We start from the raw sequence: 24,951 nt of genomic DNA on the forward strand, positions 1-24,951 counted from the left end.
TTCAGTGAGTTAATTTTTTATTTCTCCAGTGAAGAAAGGTAAAAGAAAGACAGCTTCTGTCTACAGTCCTGCCTTTCATTTGCAACTGTGCTGCTAGGGATTTAGAGGCTACTCAATAAATGGCCATGGGAACCCTCTGGATGAGCATTAGGTTGTATAAGGCAGTATTTTAGATGTATCTCCACTAGAAGCCGTTAGTGGTATGATGACTAGTGGTATTGTCTTGGCAACCAGGGAAGAAATAAAGGATGTGGAAGGTCTAAGCTGGATACTCTCTGGTGGAGTCAAGGTGTCTTGGGAACTGAGTCCACAGAGGTCCAGTCGTGTCATGTTTAAAAGCAGCCTGGTGTCATAGCCACATTCCTTCCAACCCTCATACCTTTTCTTGCCCTCTATGCCACCTGCTCATCTAAGGAAAGGTGGCATCTAACCGAAATACACTTTTGGTGGTTTCAATTATAAATGTTTATTCCCATTCTCAACATGTTTCCACTTGTTTTCTTGGCAGGACCTTGAGGATCTCTCTTGAGAGTTCCTTTCACGTAGATATGCACAAAATGAATAGTTTATCTCCAGCTCCTGCTGACTTCCATGAATAATTTGTTGTAAAAACTAAGTTGGACTTCTGCAGTCTTGAGTAACCGTGGAGTACCAGTTTCTAGTATTCCAGCCACAGACCTTAGCAGCCTTTCTACTTCTAGAGGTCAAAGCAGCCTCTCTGATCTCCACCTATCTGTAGCCATCTTGGAAATTTGTACTCCTTTTCCCTCCTTTTGGGTTCCCTACAAAACCAAGGGCTCCCAGCTGGCAGAATTTCTCTTCTGAATGAAAACTTAAACAAAGATTTGATGGAACATAATTTTTACTCTTTCTTCTTCATCTCCCAAAGTGTACGCCAGCAAATACTGTGCTGACATATGAAGGTGGGCAGCTGTTTTACGGGGTGTATTCATACACCCAGTCTCATTGAAGGCAAACAGAATTGCTTATCTGAGTAATGTCACACATGTGCCTAAATGATTGCAAGGGACTGAAAGGAGTTGGGAGTAGAAATAATAGCACTACTTCATCTCTCACAGAGCAGCGCCAACAAAATAATGAAGCCACATGAATAAAGAACCAACATAATAATTGAGCTGTAACCATTTTTGGAAAATTAGCACTTCTTCCATAACAGTAACGGCTGCTGGGAAAATGGTACAAAATATTAACTGTCAGGTTAAGCACACCTTAATCAACATGTGCTGAGTCCCACTGATGTGTCCTCAAAACTGTTACTTAAGTACTTGTTAAAGCCAATTAAATAAACAAAATTTTAAAGCCTAATAGCATAAACCACATAAATAACATAAAAGAGCCATAATGGCTGAATGGGTGAGTGTTTAGCCCTTCCTGATTTAAAACAGTGAAGTGAAAAATGTTGGAGCTCTTGAAGGTGATTTTGAAGACGAGGAAGTGACTGTGCTACACAAACAGCAATCAGAGACAATTAAGAGAACTGGGACAAGTGCCTCATTCTCTCCACAGACTGCATGGGAAATTGCACTTTACATTTCAGTCTCGTTGCATTTAAAATAAGGCCCCCAGCTATGTCATTTTTCAAGTCCAACTCAAATCAAAAGATATTGCTTAAAATCTTCCTATTACTCCCGAAGTGAAAAGAATGATTGTCTATGCTGATGAGCCCAGAAGATTGTCTTGGAAAGACTTTGGCAGTTTTGTCTCCCAGTCCCACTCTAATGTTATTACTGCCCCCGAAGAAGACTGACAGAGCCTGAATGCCAGAATAAGTACCGGGGTAGTTTAGGGTAGCTGCAGATTTCATGTTGTTTCCCTGCACAGCAGAGAAACTGTGCTGCTCTGTGCATCTGTTTTCTTTTAAAGCTTCATCTGATGATGAGTCTTAGAAAGACTGCACAGTAACAAAACAACAGAAAATAAAGGCAAGCTAAAAACAGCCCATAAAAAATTTGAAAGAATGCAAATAGAGAATTTTGGGAATAATGTAATTAGACGTAGACACCTGTATAATTACAACCCCATCTCTACACAGATCCCTGGCATACACAGCCCTTAGGCAATACTTTCTCAAAAGCTTTCAGGTAAGCATGGAAAGATTTCAGTACAAAATGAAGAAGTGTTCTGAAGCAGTCAAGTTGCCTCACTTTGGTAGTCATTTTTTATGAAGACAGGAGCACACTGAGCTTCCAGAGCTCTTATCGCTGCTCTGGTTTGTCATAAAATGCTATGCCTAGAAATGAGCACCTCAGTTTTTAAAGGTGCTTAAATACAGACTTAAGTGACCAGCTTTCCCATGATGCAAACCATAGAGTCGTCTAGGATGTAAAGGACCTGTAAGATCAGCAAGTCAGTCTATCAGCCTGACCTACCAAGTCCCGTCACTACACCATGTCTGTCAGTGCCACGTCCACACCTCTTAAATACCTCCAGGCATGGGGACTCTGCCACCTCCTTGAGCAGCCCTTTCCAAAGCTTGACCACCTGCTCTGTGAAGAAAACACTCTTAATGTCCAATCTAAACTTCCCTTGGTGCAACTTGAGGCTGTTTCCTCGCATCCTGTCATGTTACCTGAGACAAGAGACCAACATCCTCCTTGCTGCAACCTCCTTGCAGACAGCATAGAGCACAATGAGGACTCCCCTAAGCCTCCTCTTCTCCAGAATGAGCAGCCCCAGTTCCTCAGCTGCTCAGTCTTTTGGATTCAGAGACTTCAACAACAGCAGAGTACAAGTATCATTAATATGTATATTTTTTAAAGTTGTTTTTTTCCTAATGGAAAAGGCTCTAAAATTAAATTTTAATTAAAATGATAGTTAATGCCAAATAAAAGAAATAGTCAATTTAAAAAATGTTAATTATAAGATTTCTTCACTCAGATACAATCAACTGCATACAGCAGGTAGTCTTATAAAACAAGAAAACAAGAACCTAAATCAACTATTTTCTGATGAAAGATGTAACTTTTACTTTTCTCTATATAACAATTGAATAAGAGAGCAATTGTGGTTGCAGTGATGAGCTGGTGCTCGCGTCCCTCCGTGCCATGGGTAAGCTACCTCAGTCTAAGACAGGTTTGGGAAGGAAGTCACTTGTAAATTCTAACAAACCCAGCAACACAGCGGAGTGTCAGAAATCAAGTCCATCTCAATCATCAGTCACACATGGAACTATGGAAAAGAGAAATTCTGAAAGCCACGTGTCCTGCTCCCAAAAGCATATCCTGGTTCCAAGACTCACGATGCACTTCCTAGCAGAAACTTCTTCCATTTCAGTGGGACTTCCTTGGAGCATTCAGCTAATGATGGCAAAGTTGAGTCCTAAACTGTTGCTTTAAAACAGCTTTAGGAAAAATATACTTAATGGCAAATGCTGCTTTCAATAAAATCAGTGGGAGTTTTGTGACTTAATCTGTATATTATACAACAATAAAACTTTTCTTACATTTTCAAGTACTGCAGATGCCTAACTACTAATCTAAGGAATACACTGATGCACTTAAAGATGATATATATAAGAAACTGCAGTGTTTATTATTTTATATTCACCAGTAACTGTAGTTCTGCCAATGACTCTCTGTCATTTTCCAAAAGCTGAAGACCATCAGTAGCAAATCACTGACCCGAGGTGTCTCTAGCAAGAGAAGCGATGCTGTCACGGTAGAGGGACTTGTAGCAGACACTTGCAGTTGCTAAGACTGTCCACGCTGCTTTGTACCCAGGATAAGGATCGGGCCAACTTAAGTGTTGGCAACATGCCATGCAGACAGATGGGCAGATTGGTGAGCAACGCAGAGACCGTGCAGGAGCATCCAGTGTGGATTCTGAAGGCAGCGCTCCCAGCTGGGAGACACCAAACAGCTGGCCAGCCTGAATTTTTTAAAAACAATTTCTGTTTTCAGAAATGCTGCAGTTTGTTTGGTTCTAGATGATGTAACGTACCAAGCAGAAGGAAGGGGTATTGTTAACTAATGTTGTTAGAGTTGGCTTGAGCTGTATGAAAAGAAGGAAATGAAGAGTGGGCATTCCCTCTGAGCCCTGGAGAGAGTGAGAATGAAGAACGGTAATGGATTTCCCCTTTGCTTTTCTGTGTTAGTGCAAAAAAGATCCTGTACATAGCAAAGAGAGCAGCAGCAGCAGCGCCAAAGCTTCTCCGTAGGGCTGGGGAGAACAAATCTCACCACGGATTCAGAAGTTGGAATTAATCAGAAACTCACACTTGAGTTTTTTTCTCCAAAGAGGATCATAGTCGAGTAGGGGCACTGTGAAACAGCTCCTTTCCTGGCATGAGGGTAATGTTTACAGCATACATTTGGACATCTGTCTTATTGCAAGCTGGAAAACTGAAACTCAGAGGTGAAAATATGGTGCAAACGTAGTTTGTTTCTGAAGAAAATATTTGAAGACAGATTCTCTGAATTTAAATATTTAGCTTTAAGCAGTTTCTTTCCTGGTATGCTGAAATTTAGAGAGTAAAATTAAGTCACTCAACCTCATATAGAAATGGGGCAGGGAGTTTAAATGGTTGGTCCTCACATGCAGAAGCATCCCTTTGTCTTACAATATTTCATCCCTTCTATTTGCAAAATCAATAGTGTCTTCTCAGGTGGATACTTTATCCTAGCCACGATGTTCTCTCTTTTAACAGTCAGCCTAATCTGCATGTCAAGCCATAACCATTAATAAATACTAGCAAGTTACAGATTTATTTACTTATCAAAAGTTCATAGAGAAAAAATGTGTTTTTGTTAGTGCACTTGTTCTTCTCCCAGAGACTGCTGGTACTTGTTAATTTGGTGCTGAGATGGGCATGCAGCTGCACTTTACGGGCTTCCACAGATTATGCTTACAAGCTTAATACCAATTATATGCCTACAGTGCATTAAATAAAATGATTACATTGAAAGAATATAAAGGGTATGAGGTTGCCAGCCAAACAGTGGGTTTACACTTCAAGGTGAAACCCTCATCGGAGTACTCCAACAGCACCTCTAAACTACCTGCACCAAATGCTTCTGGTGCCGTTTTAGGACAAGACTTTAGTACATTCCTTCCATCTTCTGCCATCCCCACATAAAGGTAACATGCACAGTGCCTAGATGGTGGCTTTGTTGCACTCACGAGGTGTGCCTAATTTGGAACATCACAGGTCTGAGACTGTGGCTGTCAGTGCAGACATTATCTAACTGTTGGTCTCATCTTGGCTTGCAAAGATCAAGAGCCGAGCATTGTGCACCACAGCAGAGAGAAACAAAACATGACCATGACCCCAGCTCTAAGCCAGTGATTTTACAAAGGGGTGAATCTGGGTTTAAGTCTTCCTTGGCTTGTTTAAGGTCACTGATTCTCTCTGAAGAAACAAAACAAAACACACTTGCAATAATTAAAAGAATTAACACTGGCTCTAGGTTGTGCTGCAAACCAGGATTCCTGCTAAGTGGAAATTTGCCAGATGCTCTCCAACACTAGACACAAAGAAGAGGCATTTTTCTAACTTAAACCTCAGTTTTGCTGCGGGATTGAAGTGCACAATGCTGTCTGTTGATTGGTTTATTTCAGAGCATTAATGTTTGTCCTGTGGGTTGTATATCAGGGTTACTTGGAAGAAGCTGTAGGAAATCCTTTTTCTCTCAGGCTGCTGGGCTTTTATTTTGTGGAGAAAGTAACACAAATAATAAAATGCTGGAAGTGCCAGTGGGCTTAGTAAAGAAGATCGAGGGGGTCATACGGCTTTTTCTCCTCCTTTTTTTTGCTTTCTTTCTTTTTATTTCTTTCTCTCTCTCTCTCTCTCTTTCTTTCTTTCTTTCTTTTCTTTTTTTTCTTTTAATGGTCCAATTATGTACCACATAGCAGCAACTGGGCTAACAACAGCCATATGATGGAATAGCTTGTAATCCGGTTGTGGGTCTAGCTCTATGAGACAGACTCCAAGTAGATGAGTTTTAAATCTCCTTAGAATTAAGAAGGGTTTGGCAACCAAATTAATTGTTTTGGAAAAATCCTCCTTTATGGATTGTGAAGAGGATCAAAAGGGAAAAAACATGTCATCTGTAGTGGTTAGTCAGATGTTCTTTTGGAGTTACAGCGATTTCCTCTCTAATTCCTCTTCTTGTTGACATTCCCGTTAAAAGAATAATGAGTACTATGTTCATTGCCTTAGTGCTACTCCTCGCTGTGTACATTACGAAATCTTTGCATTAAGCCACCCAAATGGATTGAATCATATTGTAGGGCAGGCATTAAAAACAATTGCACTCGACTGTAAGCACGCATAAAAGCAAAGTATAACCGATACGCTACGGTGCAAGTGACGATCATTGCTGGTGCACTGTATAGCAGTGTGTTTCAAAGAGGTGGTTGGGCCCAGACAACTGAGAGCTCTGGTTTAGCAGGATTGGATTATTTTAGTCTTTGGATTTTTATTATTGATGTACTTACCCTTTTACCAGCAAGGTTGTGATGCTTTGGAACAACGTATTGTGTGTATTATTAATGCCGTGTTTAAATAATGGGAGGCAATTAAACAATCACCGTGTAATAGTCTCCCAGGTGTATTTCTTTAGTATACATTTTGTAGCTTTATGGCCTATTCTCACAGTGGCTGCGTTACTTAATTAGCCGATGCTTTTAAGGTATTTTGGCAAAAATAGATGTGCAAAAAACAAGATATTATTATTTCACAGGCGGCATAGAAGGGGCTTCATTAAGGCGGCTGGTACTAATAGTCCTTTAATACAGAAAGCCAGGAGATGGTTCTTCACATGGTAAATTAAACAGCGAAATATACCAATTTTGACTTGATTTCTGTCAAGCTAAACTACCCCACGTTCATTTGCTTCGGCTTTAAGCCCTTCCATTCTAGTTATTCTCTGGCCCCGGTTACAGAATTGCAGCTTGCTTTTCACCTATCTTCTATCAGTTTAACATAGATGTCTGGGTCCAGTCCATTGTTCCAATTGTATATAGTTTAAAAAGCTCTGCAGTATTTTACTCTTTCCATTATATCTTGGCTTCCCCGAGCGCTCCGCTCGCTGCATTTTGCTTGTACTGGCTCTGTTTTCTAAACCCATTTATGCCTTTTTTTTCTGTACACACTTGTTCATTGGGGAGCTTAAATTGACTTCTCTCCATTCTGTTTCCTTAACTAAAAACGCACCATTAAGGTTGATTGAAGTCTTTTGAAAACACTTCATAAAAAATGAAAGGCCATAAGAAATTAGGCTACCAGTGTTTGCAAATACCTGTTTTCAGCCAAATTGATGGAAAGGAATAAGAACTGAAATTTAAAAATGCTACGGATATATATTTGTTTGCTACTTAATTTTATGGGAACGGAGATGGCACATGTAAAACTCGTTGAGGAATAAAATCTCGAGACATGAACAAAATATGCTCTGCAGTGGGTTTTTGTCACAGAAAGCCTTTTCCCAAAATCCTAAAGCACAGTTCCAATGAGTGGCAGAATTCATTCTTACAGAATAATTTTTATTTTCAAATACTCCTCTTTGGAGAAGGCTGAAAACTGTTGATTTCTAAGAATACCTTTTGAGTCTCGTAATAACATGTTTATCAGCAGTCGGAGTTCTTCAGAAATGGCTTTCCAAATGGGAGAGAACAAAAGGTTGATTAGATCAGCAAAACTTGGAGTCTCCTTTCGGCACAAAAACATCTGTGCAGTGGTTGAAGATATTAAGTATGTTTTACATTATGTCATGTGCACTTAATAAACAAAGCAGCCTCATTTCACACATCACACAACAGGAATAAGACATTCCAAAAAGCATGTGGAATTGTCAGGGAAACTTCTATGGACAGATGGAAATACATCTTACTTTGAAGAGAGAAATACCAAGAGGGATTTGCACAAAGTTAAGAGCAAAACAACCGCTTCAGAATCAGAAGTGATCACATTGAAAATGGCAGCTTGCTTGTCAGGGCAGCTGAGATGGCTCCCTCAGCAAGCAAAACAGCCCAGCTGTTTCCAGACTCTCCTAATACTGCTGCTTATCATTAGAGAATGTACACTTTAGACATTTATAAAGACGTAAAAGAATAATTATTCAATTTTAATGCAGTCTTAGATCATTTCTTTCAGGCAACTGACACGCTTTATTTTCAACATCTATTGCTTCCATGGCTCAGTCTCCTTTCAGAAACATATTCACTCTGACAGTCATCTCACTAACCAGAGACACCTCAAATGCAGAAGATGTTTGGCATATATTTTATCTTACAGCTTTAATAGGTTTTTACCAACAGAAGTCTTAACGTGGGAAAACCCACTAACCCCAAGGTCAAACTCAGGATTGAATTCAAGATCAAAGAAACTTGTAAATGAAAGCTGCTTGCAGACTTTGCCCTGAATAGTATGATCCATTTACAATTTTTCTTTCTTTTTATTTTATTTTCTAAAAGCAACAGAATAAACCCACTAGATCTCAGATGCAGCAGTATTTTATGGTGTAAGTGAACACAAGTTGTAGCATACTGTATCACTTCCTTGAAGAATTCTCCTGCTAATGGAGGAAAAGAGCAGCGAGATCAACAAGAAAAGTAGCTAAGTACAAGGAGGTCATTCAGAAGCTATGAGTTCTGTAGCAGAGGTACAAGAAAACCCTGTCAGCTTCCATCCCATTAAACAAGCTATGAGCTATGTGTTAGACTCGCTGGGATTACCAGCAAACCCCTACCAAGATGTGTGCTAGCTTTTGCTCACGTCCTCTATCAATTATTTAGTTCCTTTTATGCAAATAATGTTTCATAGAAGCAATGGAGATCCATAATGGGAAGAAGAGCAACATCCATTTAGAAGAATTAAATGGCAAATGAAAAGTATGACACTTTGCAGACAAAAGCTATTGAAAGGGTGCAGTAGCATTACTGTCTGCGTTCACGTACAGATGGGAGATTCAAAGTTTTGTTTGCTTTTTTTGGTGAACTTTATACAAAATTAAATAAGAAGGCAATAGACAAAGGTTCTTGCAATTGCAGCACTGCCCAGGGGACTGATGCAGAAGTGAGGCCTCTGCAGCAGATCGGTGTTCTTCAGGCTCTAAGCTTTCATTTTGTATTTTACAGGCAATGTTTGCAACTAGCCTGGGTGCAAATGGTGTTTCTGTGGAAGTCTTCACTGTTCTTTAGACTTAAGGGTCAGAAAAGGACTAAGGGCCACTCCTGCATCTTTTTATCAGCAAAACACTTCCCATCGATTTCAGTGCATGCATAGGATCAAAACTGCTCTGCTGCAGCACCACTACAGTTTGTTGGGCCAAACTGACTAAAGGTGCTTGCAGAAGCAACCTGTTCCCACCACTGGAAGGAAGCGTGCTGAATGAGGCTCATCAGAGATGCTCCAGGAGGGCTTGCTTCCTTCTGTACAGGATTCCTCCCACAGAAGAGACTGACAAGTAAATGCTGACAATCCTGGGCACATCCATCCATAGCACTGAATGTGTCACTACTGAGAGCCTTTAAATCCTCGTCTGGGATTTTACTTGGAAGGTTTATCCCTTTTCTTATCAGCAACCTAATTATAGCCTTCCTGCTGAACTGTCTGTGGGCTGTGTGACCACTTACATCTGGATCTGCCCTGGTGAGCATGGTGATAGCCCACTAATGTCTCTCGCAGCAAAGGCTGTGGTGGAGCTGCTTGTTAGGAACATAACGGATCAGTGGGGGCGAGAAGGGCCTCCATCATCCTGTGTACTCCAACATCACTGAGAGAACCTCACAATAACCGTGAGTTTTACACCAGAGAAAACCAGAGATAATAAGGCTTAAAGCTATAGATGCACAGATATTGGACTGCAGTCTCAAGGCTCTTATCTCCTGCTGCATCCCCTTTGCCACCCTACGCCATTACTAGTCGTCTTTGCATGCAAACAAAACATCATCAAATGTTACAATTTTGGGAGACAAAGTATAAACGTTAAAACATTTCTCACTGCTCCAACCTGTATTTCTCCCAGGCAGAGACATCTCTTCTAAAAGTTTTGTAGCATGAGTGCCCTCTACAGTTATGGTGCTTCTGCATCTCTGAATGTACGGTTACTCAAAAAGGATATATACATATATTGCTAAACCAGGAGATCCTGAAAGTGTTTTTAAATGGAGAGCAGTTAGCCCCCAAACCAGAATTATGCTTCCATTAGAAAATGCTGCACTTAAAAATGCTCTGGCAAAAGACATAAGTGAAATTTTAAATCCCTGAAAGACAATGAAATTTAAAAGGATAATATGGACATAGATAAGTTCAGACACTGAAAACAAAGTAAAGCTGGAGGGAATACATACGTATTTCTGATTTGATGTTCACCACATTGTGCTTCTACAGCCTACAGAAAGGAGAGCTGTTCACCCCTAACAGGATGCCAGAACAACGCTCTCCATCTTGGATGCAGGTGGCGTGCCAAAGGATACTTCTGTACGGGCTTAACCAGACGGTTTTCTGTATGGTTTGAATTTACACGGAGCACACAAGAGCAAAAAGCTGCACTGAACGGTCTCTGAAGAGAGTGAGAAGAGTTCTTTCTCACCCTTTTCCTCCCCTCTTCTCTCACTTAAGGCAACTGTTAGGTCTTGCCTTAAAATTTGTTACCTACGTGAGGCTGAGATGGATCTTGTACAGAGATCAGTAACACAAGGCTATGAGTACCACCACATCTACATGAGCACCTATGCTTCGTTTTCCTTAGCGCAGTACTTTTACAATCAGCTCACTCGTGGGAGACCACCTTCTGTTCTGTGTTGTTCCTCCATCTCCATTAGCTGCACATGTGCTCCTCTCTCCTGCTGGCTCACCTTATGGGATGAACTCTTCTGGGTATGAATTCTTTTCCCTGACAGCACTACTGTTCCTTTCCTCTAGCTCTCAGGCAGTGACTTTTAGATGCAAGGTGATGCAAATTGTTTGCACAACAAATAAACCAGTCGCTCTCAGATCCATTTCCCAAGAAGTGAGAGCTCCAAATTAAGCAGAAAACAAGAAGTATCTGACTCGGTGGCTGTGCTGCCCTCCCAGGCCCCTGCTGAGTCCTGCAACACCACAAATAATTTATTCTTGCCTTGTAAAATGCAAGGATAAGACCTACAGCTTTGGCTTATTCAGGTGCATAATCCAAACGAAGTGAGTCTCTGTTACGCTGAGTGCTGGAGGCATATGTTAGTAGCCCTGGTCTAGAAAATCAACGGTACAACAAAGACACCTTGTGGCTGTCCTGCAAACTACACACGAGACAAAGAAAGCAGCAGCCAGACAGGGGACCCAACCGCAACCTGAACGTCTGCAGTCTGTTATCAGCCTTCACACTGCCGCCTGCCGTGTACCTGTAAGCATAATTAACACTGACTGCTCCGTCAAATCTGAATCCTGATTTATACTGGGGTGAGTTATAACAGAGCAAGACAAAGGGATCTCTGAGTCCCACAGGATCCAGATATTCTACATGTGTTTAATTGTTTGCTTCACTGAATGAAATGATTTCATTACTTAATTGCCATTTCATGTCATTCATTATACATTCACAATCCCAGCCTTAAAATGGAAATACAAAATGCCACTACTATAGCACCACTCAAGTCTGTGTAATAATACTGAAGAAAAAATGTCCTCTAACTTCTCACATTTTCATGGTTACTGTTGACTTCTATGGCCACTTTAGCTGGGAGAGGCTTTTGATTAATTTCCTTTAAAAGAAGGAGCAATTCAAAACCATGGAGGCTTAAGAAAACCCCAAACAAGCAAAAAAAGCCCATAGTTTGTATATTAACATGATACTCAGTCCTGTCATGCACTCCCACGAGAACAGGTTTCTTATGCATAACCAGAACTTGGCTGAAGTAACTCAGAGACCAATCTGTAAGTACAGATCCAAGATCGTGCTGTGTACTTCAGTACCTCCCTTTACTGTACAAGTATTTTTAAATCTAGTTGATTTCTGTGGATATGGAGAAAGCTTTTAACCCTGTTCCAGTTGTGGCGATGTAAGAACAGTACTGACCTAATACTGGGGAACTGAAAGAGCCCACGAGATAACAGCGTATTGTCTTCTTATCACTCTCATCTACAAGTAGCTGATGGAGTGGCCGCCTCCTGTTTTGTGCCATCAAAGGACAAAGAGCAGTAGTTTTAAAACGCAGGTGTTTTCCTTTGTGTCCAAACGATCTTTTCTGATAATCTCTCCTTGGTGGAATTTGCCTTCTATCAAAATATAAAACTACAATATTTAAAAGTCAACACAAAGAAGTCTGGGAGATTTTACTGTTCAGAAAGCTCCACAAGTCAGATGTCCTGCAGTAAGCAGGGAACTACAGTGGGGACTGCAATGGTAAAACAAAGTTGTCTTGCACGTTAATCAGGAATTCAGGCGCCTTGTTTCGTACCTGCTTTCCCTTAACTTTTACAACCAGCTCTCTAAAAGAATGGGAAGATGCTCATGAAGCAATTCCACAGCGCAGTGGCTCACTAACATGACATTCCTATGGGAACATCAGCTATACAAAAGATCTCATGTCTGCAAGGTACCTGGAATCTTGATGGAGCACAGGGCTGAATTTGAAAGAACTTTGTAAAAAGAGCTGAAGGAACCTTAAAACTTCTTTTTTTTTATGAGGGAAATGAGGACCTTCCTCCTTATGTGGATATACAGTCAAAGCTGAACTCACATTATTGTACAAATGAACTGTTTGACTACAGATTAAGGAAGAGAAGCGTGAGTTCATCATACCTTTGCACTTTTTCTGGTGAAGAAAGCAACTATAAATATAGCTTAAATAATTACTGTAATCTTCCTGCTTTGATGCATCAGTGAGTCTTCCCTGACGTTAGAAAAATTAATAAATACTGACTGCAGATAGATGTTGTGTAACAGAACTAATGAAAAGTATTGCGTGGCATTATTCCTGTTTTTAATTGAGGGTTGTATGCAAGATTTATCAATATTAAAAAAATAAAATTAAAATAGAAATTAAGCAAACGTCAGTAACTTTGCTATGTGAAATGCTAAGAGAAGCTACAGATATCCTCTAGCTATGCATTATAACGTTAAGAAATTCAGGGAAGATTAATATTTCAAGGAAATCGAACCACAGCAAGCTAAAAAGTTCTGTTACGATACCTGAATAGATTTAACTCTGCCTAAAGAGGTGCCATGAGGGAAAAGGTGAAACAGGTGGAAAAAGGCCTGACCTGTTCTAAAGCAGCATTCCATCTAATCTGAGATGACACAACTAGTGTTGCTTAATCAGAGGCAAACATTTATTATGTCTGGGTGCCTTTGCTGTGTTCTTCTCATTTTAGCACGCTGGATTTCATAAGAAGTAAAGATTAAATTGGAACCACTCAGACTCTGCATAGTTCTGCAATGTTACAACATGCTGAGTGAAAAAGGAATGGAGCGAGGAACGTGTGGCATGTGAGGAAATGGAAACACAGCAACTGAGAGAGGGTATTTGCTACAGCATTTCATGTACCCTATCTGAGAAGTGCAAAGAGAAGTGCCTGCAGAAGGATCCCAGGTAGTACACATTTAATGTGGATTACAGTTATATGGAGAGGCCAGCTTCAAATGAGGCTAGGGGGAATTTTGCGAACAGCCATTGTGAGTAATATCATTTCCTCTGACCTGCTTTCTCATCTGTAACATCTGAGTCAGCACAGCACTACCTGATTAAATCGAGTTTATTTTAAGTGTTTCCCTCTGGAGGTTTGGTCGTATTGCTCACCGGAAATACGTTTTCCTTTGGAAACTACTCCTACTGTGTCTGTGTCCATCCAAAAACCAATTGAAGATGATTGTGTGAGAAACATCTCTGGGAAGTAGCCCTTAATTAGCTCCCTCTTTCTCAACGGCAAAATATAGCTAATGATTTTTTTTTTCCTAGCTAGAAGAAACAGGGCTTGAATCATAGTTTTTAGTATAAAAATATATTAAGTATGCCTAAGAAAAATGCTCATTTGAGACTAATCTTGCAAAAAAAAAAAAGCCAACAAACAGCTCGCATACATGGAGTCACCTCACTCATTTACACAGCTGACTTTGATGGGATCTCTTTAGGCAGCAAATATTAATCGTCAAGATAGAAATGTCTTAGTGCCAGAGCTGTCCACTTTCCTATAGTGGGTAAATGTTTGATATACTAAGAAATGCTGGTGTAACTTACCTGTCTCATTTCATCAGCTGGCAGCAAGTAATAGCAAGATACTGCTGTCTACATAACAATGATTAGACATAATTAACCACAGTAACAGCTTCACTCTTGCACTTCTGCTTCCATACTTAATATTCTCAATTACTCAACAAAACTGAGCAACAGAAATACAAAAGAAAATGAAGTTTTGAGCTCCTGACAGAACAGGATTAAGCAGGGATTTGATAGATACAAGTTATTTTTATCAAACAGCTGGCTCCATTCAATAGTCATTGCTTTAACTGCAAAATTTTTAATTGTTTCCTAGGATGTTTTCATACATGCATTGCAAGTTTTACCAGAAGAAAGAGATCAAACACATTTTTGGTGGATCTGGAATCAGAGAAAGAAAACTTGGCAGCATTTGTAGAAAAAAGTATTGTTTTCCTGCACATCAGTCAAATGAAGGAGGAAGAGAGGTACTTTGGTCCTAATCCCCTCTCAGGAAAAGAAAGAAAGATATACTGTGTTTAGAGTTGGTAAGAGTTTTCACCTGCCTGCATTTTCTCTGTTGTTCTTATGCAGTTGGTTGGTCTGAGAAGTAACACTGTGAGGCACCAAACTGCTTTTGAGATTAGTTGTAGTACCTTTGGCTTGCCTGAGAGCTTTTCCTACATGGCTGCTTCGAAGACTGTGTGTTGTAATTGCTGGATTCCTAGGCATACCTGTAACACAAAATGCACATGGATATTCTCCCCGCACAGCCTCACTCCAGCTATCAGTCATCAAGAAGGGCACTCATTCTTGTAATTTTCCCAACCAGATCAGTGAGACATCATTCAGTGAGACATCATTTCTTAGCATAGTTAAAGCTCACTCACAGACTAAAATTGGTTAACAAATTAAAAGCAATAACATCAAATCCTTTGGAAGCACTGGAAAGCTAGTTCTTCTGACAGTGATTCAGGCTGAATCTGAAGATCCACACTAATGCAAAGAACACCAGACAAAGATGCATTACTCCAAAAAAACACAAGTTCTCCCAGTTTGGGGAAGGTTATTAGAAACTGTCAGATTGCAGAAACTTTGAGAAATTTGCAAGATTCTCAGGAAAGATAAAAGTATCCATGCTAAAACTGCTCTATGTGGGCCATATAATATGTAGTATGAGGGAGTATAACCACATTAAATGTTCAGGAAAGGGAAACAAGTATTCCTATTTGCTTATGCTTACTTTTATTCGACTTATTCAGTAGAGGCTCTTCAACTTTATGACCATATGTAATATCAAATAAATGGTTAATGCTTTCATTCAGATCCACTGTTGATATCCTGAGGGGAGTGTGTCTTGTAAAATTGTCTGGCAGTGCAGGAAATCCAGAGTCCTTTGTGGAGTTTGCAACTTGGAAATCCTCCATCAGAAAAAGAAAAGAGAGATTAAATGATTAATTCTTTTGGCCTTTACAGTAGAATTTCTTTCGCTGTTGTTTTGAAGTTGTATAAACCATAATGGTCAACTTTTTGTGAATAAAGAACTGTAGAATTAGTTCTACAGTTTACTGTTGTGAGGTTAAGATTTCAGCACTGCAGTTTCTAGAAAAGCTTTCAGGTTAACAGGAGCTGTGCCAGCTGTGTGCATGAAAAAGCGTCTGTAGGTATGAAACCAAAATGCTTGAAACAAAATGGTAAGAACTTGAATAACAAACCTATCAAGCCCTGAAGCTGTTTTTACTAAGATGGAAAATAATGCATGTTCAAATTGAAACCAATTACAGGGCATGGGCAACAGATAAAAAAATAGCTTTGGAAGGCTCTACATGGCATTTATAAATATTCAGTAGTTCACAAGTCTCACTTTGTGGTCACCAATTCTTGTAGCAACTGATTGAAAGGTGTATGCCAGTCTATGCCAATGTGTTAATTTTGATGGGACTGTATACAATAGAATGACAACAGCAATTGATTGCCTTCAGAAAATCATCTGTAATTCAGCAGTGAACATTTTAAAAGGAGATTTAATCAATAGCTTGAAAAGAAAAAATAATATTATGTACAGAGTGTTCTGGTGTCTACCTAAAATAGCACTAAACAAAGTGCCAGTGTTTCTGCTGGGAAAATCTCTTTTGAAGCTTAAGATCAAAAGCACTTTCTAAGCTTAAACAACACCATACGGTTTCAATTCTTGCTTTCTAACAAGCACTTTAAGAAGCACAACTAAAATGCAACTGACAAACATGAAAAATCTTTTGTGTTGTTCCACTTGAATGATCTAATGAGAAAATGGCTCAGTTCTGTTGCAGCTAATGAGATATAACATCTTCACTGAACCTAAACATAAAACAGAGATTTCTCTAAAGATAGTCTTTACATTGCTTCTATTGCTTTCCCTTGCTTTGCTCATTCTGCCATGTTTTTATTTAAGTGATATCCATGGAATAAAAGTACAGGTCAGTTTTGAAATAAAACATTTACACGTGAAATTACTCAATCCAGAAATGCTTTGAACTCTTGTATATAAGCACTGTGGCATTAAGTGGGAAAATGTGTTTCTCTAGGACAAGAAGTTACAAAGGTCCTGAGACTCCAAGTAAAGATGTGAATGTGAGCATTCAAAGATCTGTGGTAACACACTCTGACAGATTAAGTTTTGGGACAGAGCTGTGTACAGGGATTTTAACCTTCCTGGTTTCAGCAGTGACCTACTACCAACGTTAAGGCTGAGATTTGGCTAAATACTGAAGATGTGACTAATATCAGTATCAAGTAAAAGCTTTTACTCCACTATTTATAAAAGGACATATTTATGCCAAGAAATTTCTGACAAGAACTAAATAAAGGACAGGTGTAGTTGAGTGTGATGAGAGTATTATGGCAGTAAAGAACTGAAGAAGATATTTGGAGTGGAATAATTTTGTGGTGTAGGTGCCTACTGGCTGTGCTTCTTGTCTATAAAGAACTGTGCACAGAGTTTTGAGGAAAAGCTGGCCAGGATGATGAGAATGAATCTGATGTTACTGAAGCTTCTCAGCATCCTTAATAGCTATGTTTCAAATGTGTAAAAGAATTGTTTCTGTGCGATGTAAGTATGAAATGGATACATGGAGAGAACTGCCTTGCACAACAGAGTGGGAACAGACTCCAGATCTCATTACTCTCGGTTGATCCTTCTGTGGAAAAGGATGGTTAAAATGAATACTGCAGTCTTTAGAGCTGCGAGGAAAGAGTTCTGTTCATCCAACAAGTCTCTAGAGAAATTTCATGCTGTGATATAGAAAACACAGATCAGTTGTGCTGACAACAAACTCTTTCAGTGAGCAGAGTCATAGTGATAAAGAGAACCACAGAGACAATGAACCTTCTGTTTGTAGGAGACACGTGTTGAGCTAGCCTCCTCTCTGACTCTTTGCTGTTGTTATTATTATATTTAGGCAACCTAACAGTGAATCCTACTAAAAATCTGGGTTCCAGTGCATTTGTATTGTAAAAGGAGATGAGGCACACCCAATGAATGCAGACAGACTGACAGATGGGTGAGCACAAGAAAATAATGAGTAATAACACTGGTCAGTGTGACAGACAATGGTCGCAGCAGATGCCCAACTGTTATCAAGCCTTCTTTTGGTTTCATAGTGAGTGGCAATTTTAGGGCAAGATCTGCAGGAGAATAAGTGATGTGAATATTGTCCTAAGAGTTTAAGTAACATTTACTATAAACTTGCTAAGTGCTGCTTTTACCCTCTCTTCTGCATTTACTGCGGTTCCATCTAACACTTGTAGTGCTGGCAGCTGGATGACAAGCAATGAACGGTAGTTCTTCTTGAGATAAACCTGTATAAAGAAAGTATAATATAGCTCAGAAATGGTGTCCTTATCCAAGAAGACAAACTGATAGTACCTCAGCGACGTTACTAAACATCTGAACTAAATGTCATACCAATATTACTCTCTTAGAAACAGAATCCAAGCTGTGTGTAAATGACCATACATCTCTGAACAATGGTTTTCAACTTCAAGAGACCATGAATGACTGTGCTGACAAAGATGCGCCCTGGGGGAACATTTGTACCTTTGCCATTGTATTAGGCAGGACTGCAACACCTTATCACAGCCTTCAGAACATTGAAGAATTCAAATGCACTGTGCTCCCTGTAAATAAGTTCCTAGGAAGCAGCTTTACAGAAGAGGAGGCATTGAGATGCAGGCTGTGCTGGAGACAGAAAGTGCTAGCAATAGTTTTCCATTTCAATAAAGAGGGTTATTGGAAAGAAAAGGTTATATTCTATCTGGAGCATGGACCATAGTGGCAGACACTGATACTGCTACCCTGTGATGTAATTCTCCTTAATGCCACATTGTATAGAAGAGAGCTGAGACCACCATCTCTATCTCCTTTAGGGGGAAGTCTAGACCTCAGTTGTAAAAAGTAGACTTCGAAACAGCAACTTCTCAAGTGAAACTTATTTGGCTTTTTTTCCTCTGAAGAATATGATGATTCCGGCCATTACTGGGTGACATTCATTTTGCTTGACATGCTCCTACCTTTTCCTCATCCATTGCAGAAACCAGTTAATTTACCACTCTATATAACCCTTTGAAGGCTGACAACTGAAAATAGAATCCATGACTGCACTATGTGTGTTATTCTCCAACATATACCCTCACCTTCTCTCTTCCATGTGTTTCAAGCTGTTGCTTTAGACCATAAAGTGCAGATTTATGGTAAAAATACTTAAGCATTTAGAACTTGAGCTTTCAGTCTAATCTTCAAGAACCTATTTACAAAAACAAGCACTATGACCTGTATTTTCAACTGAAGTTGAAGAACTGAAGAAAGTCACATTTGTTCTCAAACTAACAACGAAAAATGTATTTTTGTTCCCATTTATGTTTGATGCTACTTTAAAGCTCAGCAGTGCTCAATACATCAAGCTGAGATCCTACAGACTTTCTTCATACATTTGGCCCCACTGAGATATACTTTGGAAATTAAGGCTTTGCTACTGTGTGATGGTGTTATCTGTCTTCTGTCCCACAGCTATGTATTCATAAAATCAGAAAGGCTAGAGTTTTCTTTACTGTGTTCTAGTAGTTTGCTTTCAGAGAGAAAAAAGGCAAACCAGCAGTTCTACACTGAAGAACAGGAGCATGTCTGGGAAACAAGAAACCTCAAACTTCTTCTCAGAACTTTTTCAAGGGGTGATGTGCAAGACAGCAAAAAAGATTGCTATGGGGCTTTTTTAAAAACAAAATCTAAAGTTTCAGAGATCCTTTAACATTCTATGACCTTTCTTCACAGATCTGACCTGCTTTGGAATATTGAAAGGACACATCTCTGCAATGGACTCATGCAAACACATGCATTTTAAATTCATCTTGCAGCACTATGAAGAATATGCTGAAGAATGAGTATCTTCTGATCACACCGTGGCACTGACAGGTACAAGTGAGGAAATATGACCATCGTGTGCTCTATTAACTTTTCAAACTTGAAACAATAATAGTAGAATGATCTGTTTACAGAAAAAAAATCATAATAGTTTCAACAGAAATAAAGGGTAAGTACTCAGTGTTTAAGGTGAAATACAAATCTGCTTTATATATCAGTGACAACTGTCATACTCACTGGATTTCCGCGCAGTGAGAGCACCTTGAGACTAGGAATAACTTGAAGTTTTTCTAGTTCAGATAATTCCTGTCCAAAAGTTAACAAAAAATTAAAAAGTTTAAAAATTGTTATGTCAGGAGTTCTCAGAAATCTTGCAGCTGCTGTATGTATTTGGGGGAAAATACAGGTAATATTACTAAGGCAAATCTATAGAAGAAAATGGGCTTTTTGTCTGAATGAAGTCTACAACATTTAGTCCATTGAATCTACAGCATTAACAAAAATGTACTGTACCTGAATTCTGTTGAACTGAAGAAAGAGTTTCTGTAATTTTACCAAGGGTTTCAAACCATTCAGTTCTCGTATGTGGTTTTTCTCTAGATGAAGAGTCTGAAGACCACTCTGTCCAGCAAGAGAGCCTTGTGAAATCCTTTTGATGCGGTTGTGGTCCAGCACCAACTCCTGCAGAAACTGGAGACCTTCAAGTCCTTCAATTTGGCTGATGAAATTTCCTAACATACCAAGAGTAAATGTGTGAAATTTCATTGCTCAGTAGCTGAGGGAACTTACAGCCGTGGTAAGAATTAAAGTTAGGGCATCATTCTCACTGGGCCAAGACCAGAGAAGAGCACCACAAATTCAAGACACAGGTAAGACTGGACATAAGGGAAGTACTGCAAAACATTTGAATTAATGTAAAGAAAAAATGTCATCACCTACCCTGCAAAAATAGAAACTTCAGTTTTTTTAGCCTGCTAAGCTGTAGGGAGGCCATGTCAGTAATTCCGTTATGGCCCAAATGAAGAACTTCCAAACTCTGCATTATTGGAGGCAGATTTTCTTCAAACCCTTCATCCCTAAACCAAGAAATTAAATGAGAGTATAACATCATGGTTTTCCTTGGAAAAAAGGAATGTTAGCTTTTCCCACTTGAAGACACAATTATGAAAAGCTTGTACAGATGACTGCAGTTTCACTAGAACAGGTTTCACAAAAATTACACCTGAATGCAGAAAAGAAATCTGGTAAGAAATGAAGTATGCTACTAGTTGGAGGTAGAAATACTGCATATACTGGGACAAGTTTTCTGGATCGAGACCATAGAAACAGAACAAATACAAAAAGCACTCGTTTGTTCACATAAATCCGAGAACAGAGAAAGGAAAGCTGTAAACTGCAGCTTAATTCATGAAAATGTTCATGGTAACCATTGGGTGTATTCTCACAAAGCTGGATGACAGCAGGGCAAAACAAAAGAACATGCTCTATTCCACTCATTTGCTTGTAAAATCTTCATTCCTGTTGCATCTAATGTGTAAATAAATAGCACGAGCAAATAGATTGGAAAAGAGAAGGAGAAAAAGGGTTTTAATGTTAGCTTTACTGCTTCCTTGCAACCCAGCTAATGACACAATGTGCTTAGCATCCTCAGTTTTCATAAAAATACAGAATATTGGTAGTTACTGAGGAGCTGGTGGTCATTACTTGGTTAAATTCATGCCTCACAAAAAATAGGATACCTAAACTGTAGGTTAGTTTGTAAAAATAATTTGTGCTGACGTATGTAAATACGTAATATGTATATTTCATGCTTTACACAGGTTTATGTCACAAGGCTACAAAAATTAAGCAGGGTGAGGGAGGTGATTCTCCACATCTGCTCTGCCCTAATGGGGCCAGATCTGGAGTACTGTGTCCAGTTCTGGGCTCCCAAGTTCAAAAAGACAGGGAACTACTGGAAAGAGTCCAGTGATGGGCCACAGATATGAATAGGGCCTGGAGCACCTCCCTTCTGAGGAAAGGCTGAGACCTGGGACTGTTCAGCCTGGAGGAGAGAGAGGGGATCTTATCAGTGCTTATAAATGTCTTAAGTGTGGGCAGTCAAATGGCTCCTTTTGGTGGTGCCCAGTGACGGAATAAGGGGCAATGGGCACAAACTGGAACACAAGAAGTTCTATATGAACATGAGTTCATATGAACAGAGAACTGGAACAGGCTGTGAACCGATGTTGTGGAGTCTCCTGCTCTAGAGATATTCAAAGCCCACCTGGGTACTTTCCTCTGCAACCTACTGTAGAGAGCCTGCTTTAGCAGGGGGTTGGACTGGATGATCTGCAGAGGTCTCTTCAGTCACTATGATTCTGTGATTCTGTAATTATTGCAGGCCCTTTCTGAGTCAACAGTTTGTGTGAAAAACGCACATCTCTCACAAGAGAAAAACGAGTACAAAAATTTGTCACATTATGATGGAAGCCCAAACACCCCATATCCATTCTGCTACTGTCCCTTTTCCACAGAAAATCTGAATCAAATTCATGTTTTCCTACACCCCAGATGTTGAGCATGTGCAAAGAATAAAGACAAGAAGAGTCTGGTGAGCTCTTGAGAAGTATGCACGTAACAACTAGGTTTTGCAGGATTCTCTGATGCACAGTAAATGTTACTTTCATAAAGTTTGACCACTGTGTAGAGGAAACTCTGCATGGTGACTTTGGAAGTCTTTTCTGATATGATAAAACTGAATTTGACTATGGATGTTTTTTTGTGTGCAGAAGAAAGTAAATGAATCCTGACAGGTTTCAGAAGTTTTAGTCCTGTGTACAGATGAGAAGTGCAAACTGAAAGGTGATCTGAAAATTCTCTTTAGAACACATGACCTAGTGTAGATGGCAGAAGGAAGAAAGAAGAGGTATAACCATCTCCTTTGGAAGGTGAATGACATATTCTCACTTATGAAATATGAGAAGGAAAGGAGGTTTGTTGGCAGGATAAATCAGAGAATCAAACAAGGGACCCACAAGGACCATTGAGTCCAACTCCTGGCTGAACACAGGACCACACAAAATCCAAACCCTATGTCTGAGACCACTGTCTGAATTTTGGCTGAACAAACAGAAGACTTGTTTATGGCCATAAAAGGTATTTTATCCTGAACTGGCTGAACAAATTGATTCTAGTAAGTGTTTGTGATGGCTATCAGAATAATGCACAGCACAAGGCAGCCGTATTTTCACAAATCAGGCTCAAGAGACTGAATTATTATCTATCTCAGCATATTATTCACACTGAAAGAATTTTGTAGTATAATGTACAAATTTACTTGAAGAATGCAGCACGGAATGTCAGTGATCAATCTGATCAGACGGACATGTCCACACTGTTCCAGATCAAACCAGCAGCCAAAGAAACGTAGAAGGTTCCCTTACTCAAAATAAAATCTTTTGTAGAAAGGTGAATAAATGTCACGGTGTGCCTAGTTGTCTGTGTGACAGGACCCAAAGGATGGATGACAAAAAACTGGTATCATTAGATTGGTGAAGAACTGGCCTGACAACTTGTACCCAAAGAATTTAGGAAAGAAAACCCAACTAGATGATGCCAAACATGCTGTAAGTGTGCAAAATGAATACAAAAACAAACCAAAACTCACAACAACACAATAAAACACCCAAAACAGAACAGCAAGGAACTTCCAGCTACCGATTGAAGACACCTCTTCCTTCCTCAGTGGGCTAAAAATGAGACACAGTCATATTTTAAAAGCTTCTAGTACCTTCTTCCTTTGGTATATTCTTCTTGTCCATAGCCACTGGAGATCACCTTGCGGTGCAGTTGCTGCCTATTTGTTACATCATTTGCAGATTTTTGTCCAGGCAGTATTGATTCAATGTGATTGTAATTCAGACATAATACCTGACAAAGGAAACACAGTTAATCAAATGAATGGTCCACTGTTAAGACAGTAGCAAACCTGCCAATTACATTTTTCTGACTCAGAAATTTGATTTTTTAGAAACAAAATTAGTCAGTCTAGAGTGCTTAAAAATGTCTGGTGCGATTCACTGATTTTTTACAGTGGTCACAATCAGCTTTTTGCCAGTTGATCACTGTTGTTACAAAACCACAAACAGCATATTGAAAGAGATTAAAGATGTATTTTCAATCTAAGGAAATTAGTTCATTATTGTTTCTAAGAACAGAAAAGACTGTCATGAACTCACCTTGACATTAGGAAGGAAGATTAATCCACTGAAAGACGTGAGATTGTTGTTCTGTAAATTCACGCTGTTGACGCTTCTAAACTGACCTGCTGGCACCAGCTCTACAGATCTGAATTAAGAATACAATTATGGATTTAGAGTACATGCAATATCAGAAAATAAGATATAAATGACGTACACAGCATGAGCAGATCCCTAACGTGCTGGCTTTTTGGTAAGAAAGGTAATGTGCTCCTATGAAATAAGCCATCTAATGAAAACCTCAAACAAATCCACAGTTTTCTTTCCCCAGTAGTAAGAAATTGACTTGATTCTGACGCCAAACGCATGGGCTTGCAACAGTCTGCTCATTTTTCCTGTACAGATCATTACTGAAATACCAGCTCCATATCTCTTGAGCTGTTTTCATTGCTTTCTAGCAGTGCTGGAGCTGCCATTGCTCCAATGGAGTGTTCTGTTCTCCACTTAGCTGACAGAAGGGAATTATCACTTGGCACATTTGGTAAACATAAGTTCTAATTTCACATTTTCACATTCTAACTGCAGTATTAGATGCTACTGTTAACAAACAGTGCAATTCTGAAAGTCACCGCACCTTATGTTAGAGTTTGCCCAATTTAATTCTTGCATTTCTGTGAAGTCTGAATGTCCCAGCCTATCTGCAATCATGTCAGAGGTGAGTTTGCCTCCAAACAAATCTTTTGCACATTCTCCTTCTGCAGGTTCCTGTTAAACGCATTTCAAGTGAAGTCTGCTATATTAATGCAGATCTAAAACTATGGTAGTAATTTAAGAAACACAGAAATATTTGCAATAACTTAAAAGGTGTCATTTTGCCTTAAAAGTATGATCACTTTTCTAACGCAGCAGACTAGTCTGCCTTCTCTCAGCTGGTTCATAATAAAAAATTTTAAATAATATACACTCATCTCATGGTTGGAGCTGATCATGCTGATGCTCCATGATTGCAGTTAAAGTCCCTATGAGTCAAACAATGTGCTAGGACACTACAGTGGTAGGTACTTCTACAAAAACTAAAAAAAAGCCAATTTCTATCTCAAAATGACTAAAAATAGACAGAAACAAACAATGGAGCATTGCTGAGTACCTGAAAAGGTTACACATGTGATGTTAGTAAGTCCAGTCCTCTGGAACTTGATTTATAAAAGAATGATTTTAACAAAAATTCTAGTAATAATC

At 39.4% G+C, this 24,951-nt stretch overlaps 1 protein-coding gene across 5 annotated transcripts in view; it reads right to left on the minus strand.

Annotated features, from left to right (window-relative positions):
• Nucleotides 1-4: 4 nt before the first annotated feature.
• Nucleotides 5-24,951, minus strand: part of LRRC9 (leucine rich repeat containing 9) — a 51,811-nt gene continuing 26,864 nt past the window's right edge. For 3 of the 5 annotated variants that reach the window (XM_040701632.2, XM_040701631.2, XM_040701630.2), the window contains exons 24-32: nucleotides 24,347-24,477; nucleotides 23,752-23,860; nucleotides 23,304-23,443; nucleotides 20,471-20,607; nucleotides 20,045-20,262; nucleotides 19,769-19,837; nucleotides 17,881-17,973; nucleotides 15,380-15,557; nucleotides 5-14,870 (exon numbers count right to left, since the gene is read on the minus strand). In XM_040701632.2, coding sequence (XP_040557566.1) covers nucleotides 14,695-14,870; nucleotides 15,380-15,557; nucleotides 17,881-17,973; nucleotides 19,769-19,837; nucleotides 20,045-20,262; nucleotides 20,471-20,607; nucleotides 23,304-23,443; nucleotides 23,752-23,860; nucleotides 24,347-24,477 — 1,251 coding nt within the window. In that variant the 3' untranslated portion in view covers nucleotides 5-14,694. Of the gene's footprint in view, nucleotides 14,871-15,379; nucleotides 15,558-17,880; nucleotides 17,974-19,768; nucleotides 19,838-20,044; nucleotides 20,263-20,470; nucleotides 20,608-23,303; nucleotides 23,444-23,751; nucleotides 23,861-24,346; nucleotides 24,478-24,951 lie in introns of those variants that run through there. The other 2 variants (XM_040701633.2, XM_040701634.2) reach the window with 2 other exon arrangements.

The sequence above is a fragment of the Gallus gallus genome, chromosome 5, assembly GCF_016699485.2.
Source record: "Gallus gallus isolate bGalGal1 chromosome 5, bGalGal1.mat.broiler.GRCg7b, whole genome shotgun sequence".
Lineage (NCBI taxonomy): Eukaryota > Metazoa > Chordata > Aves > Galliformes > Phasianidae > Gallus > Gallus gallus.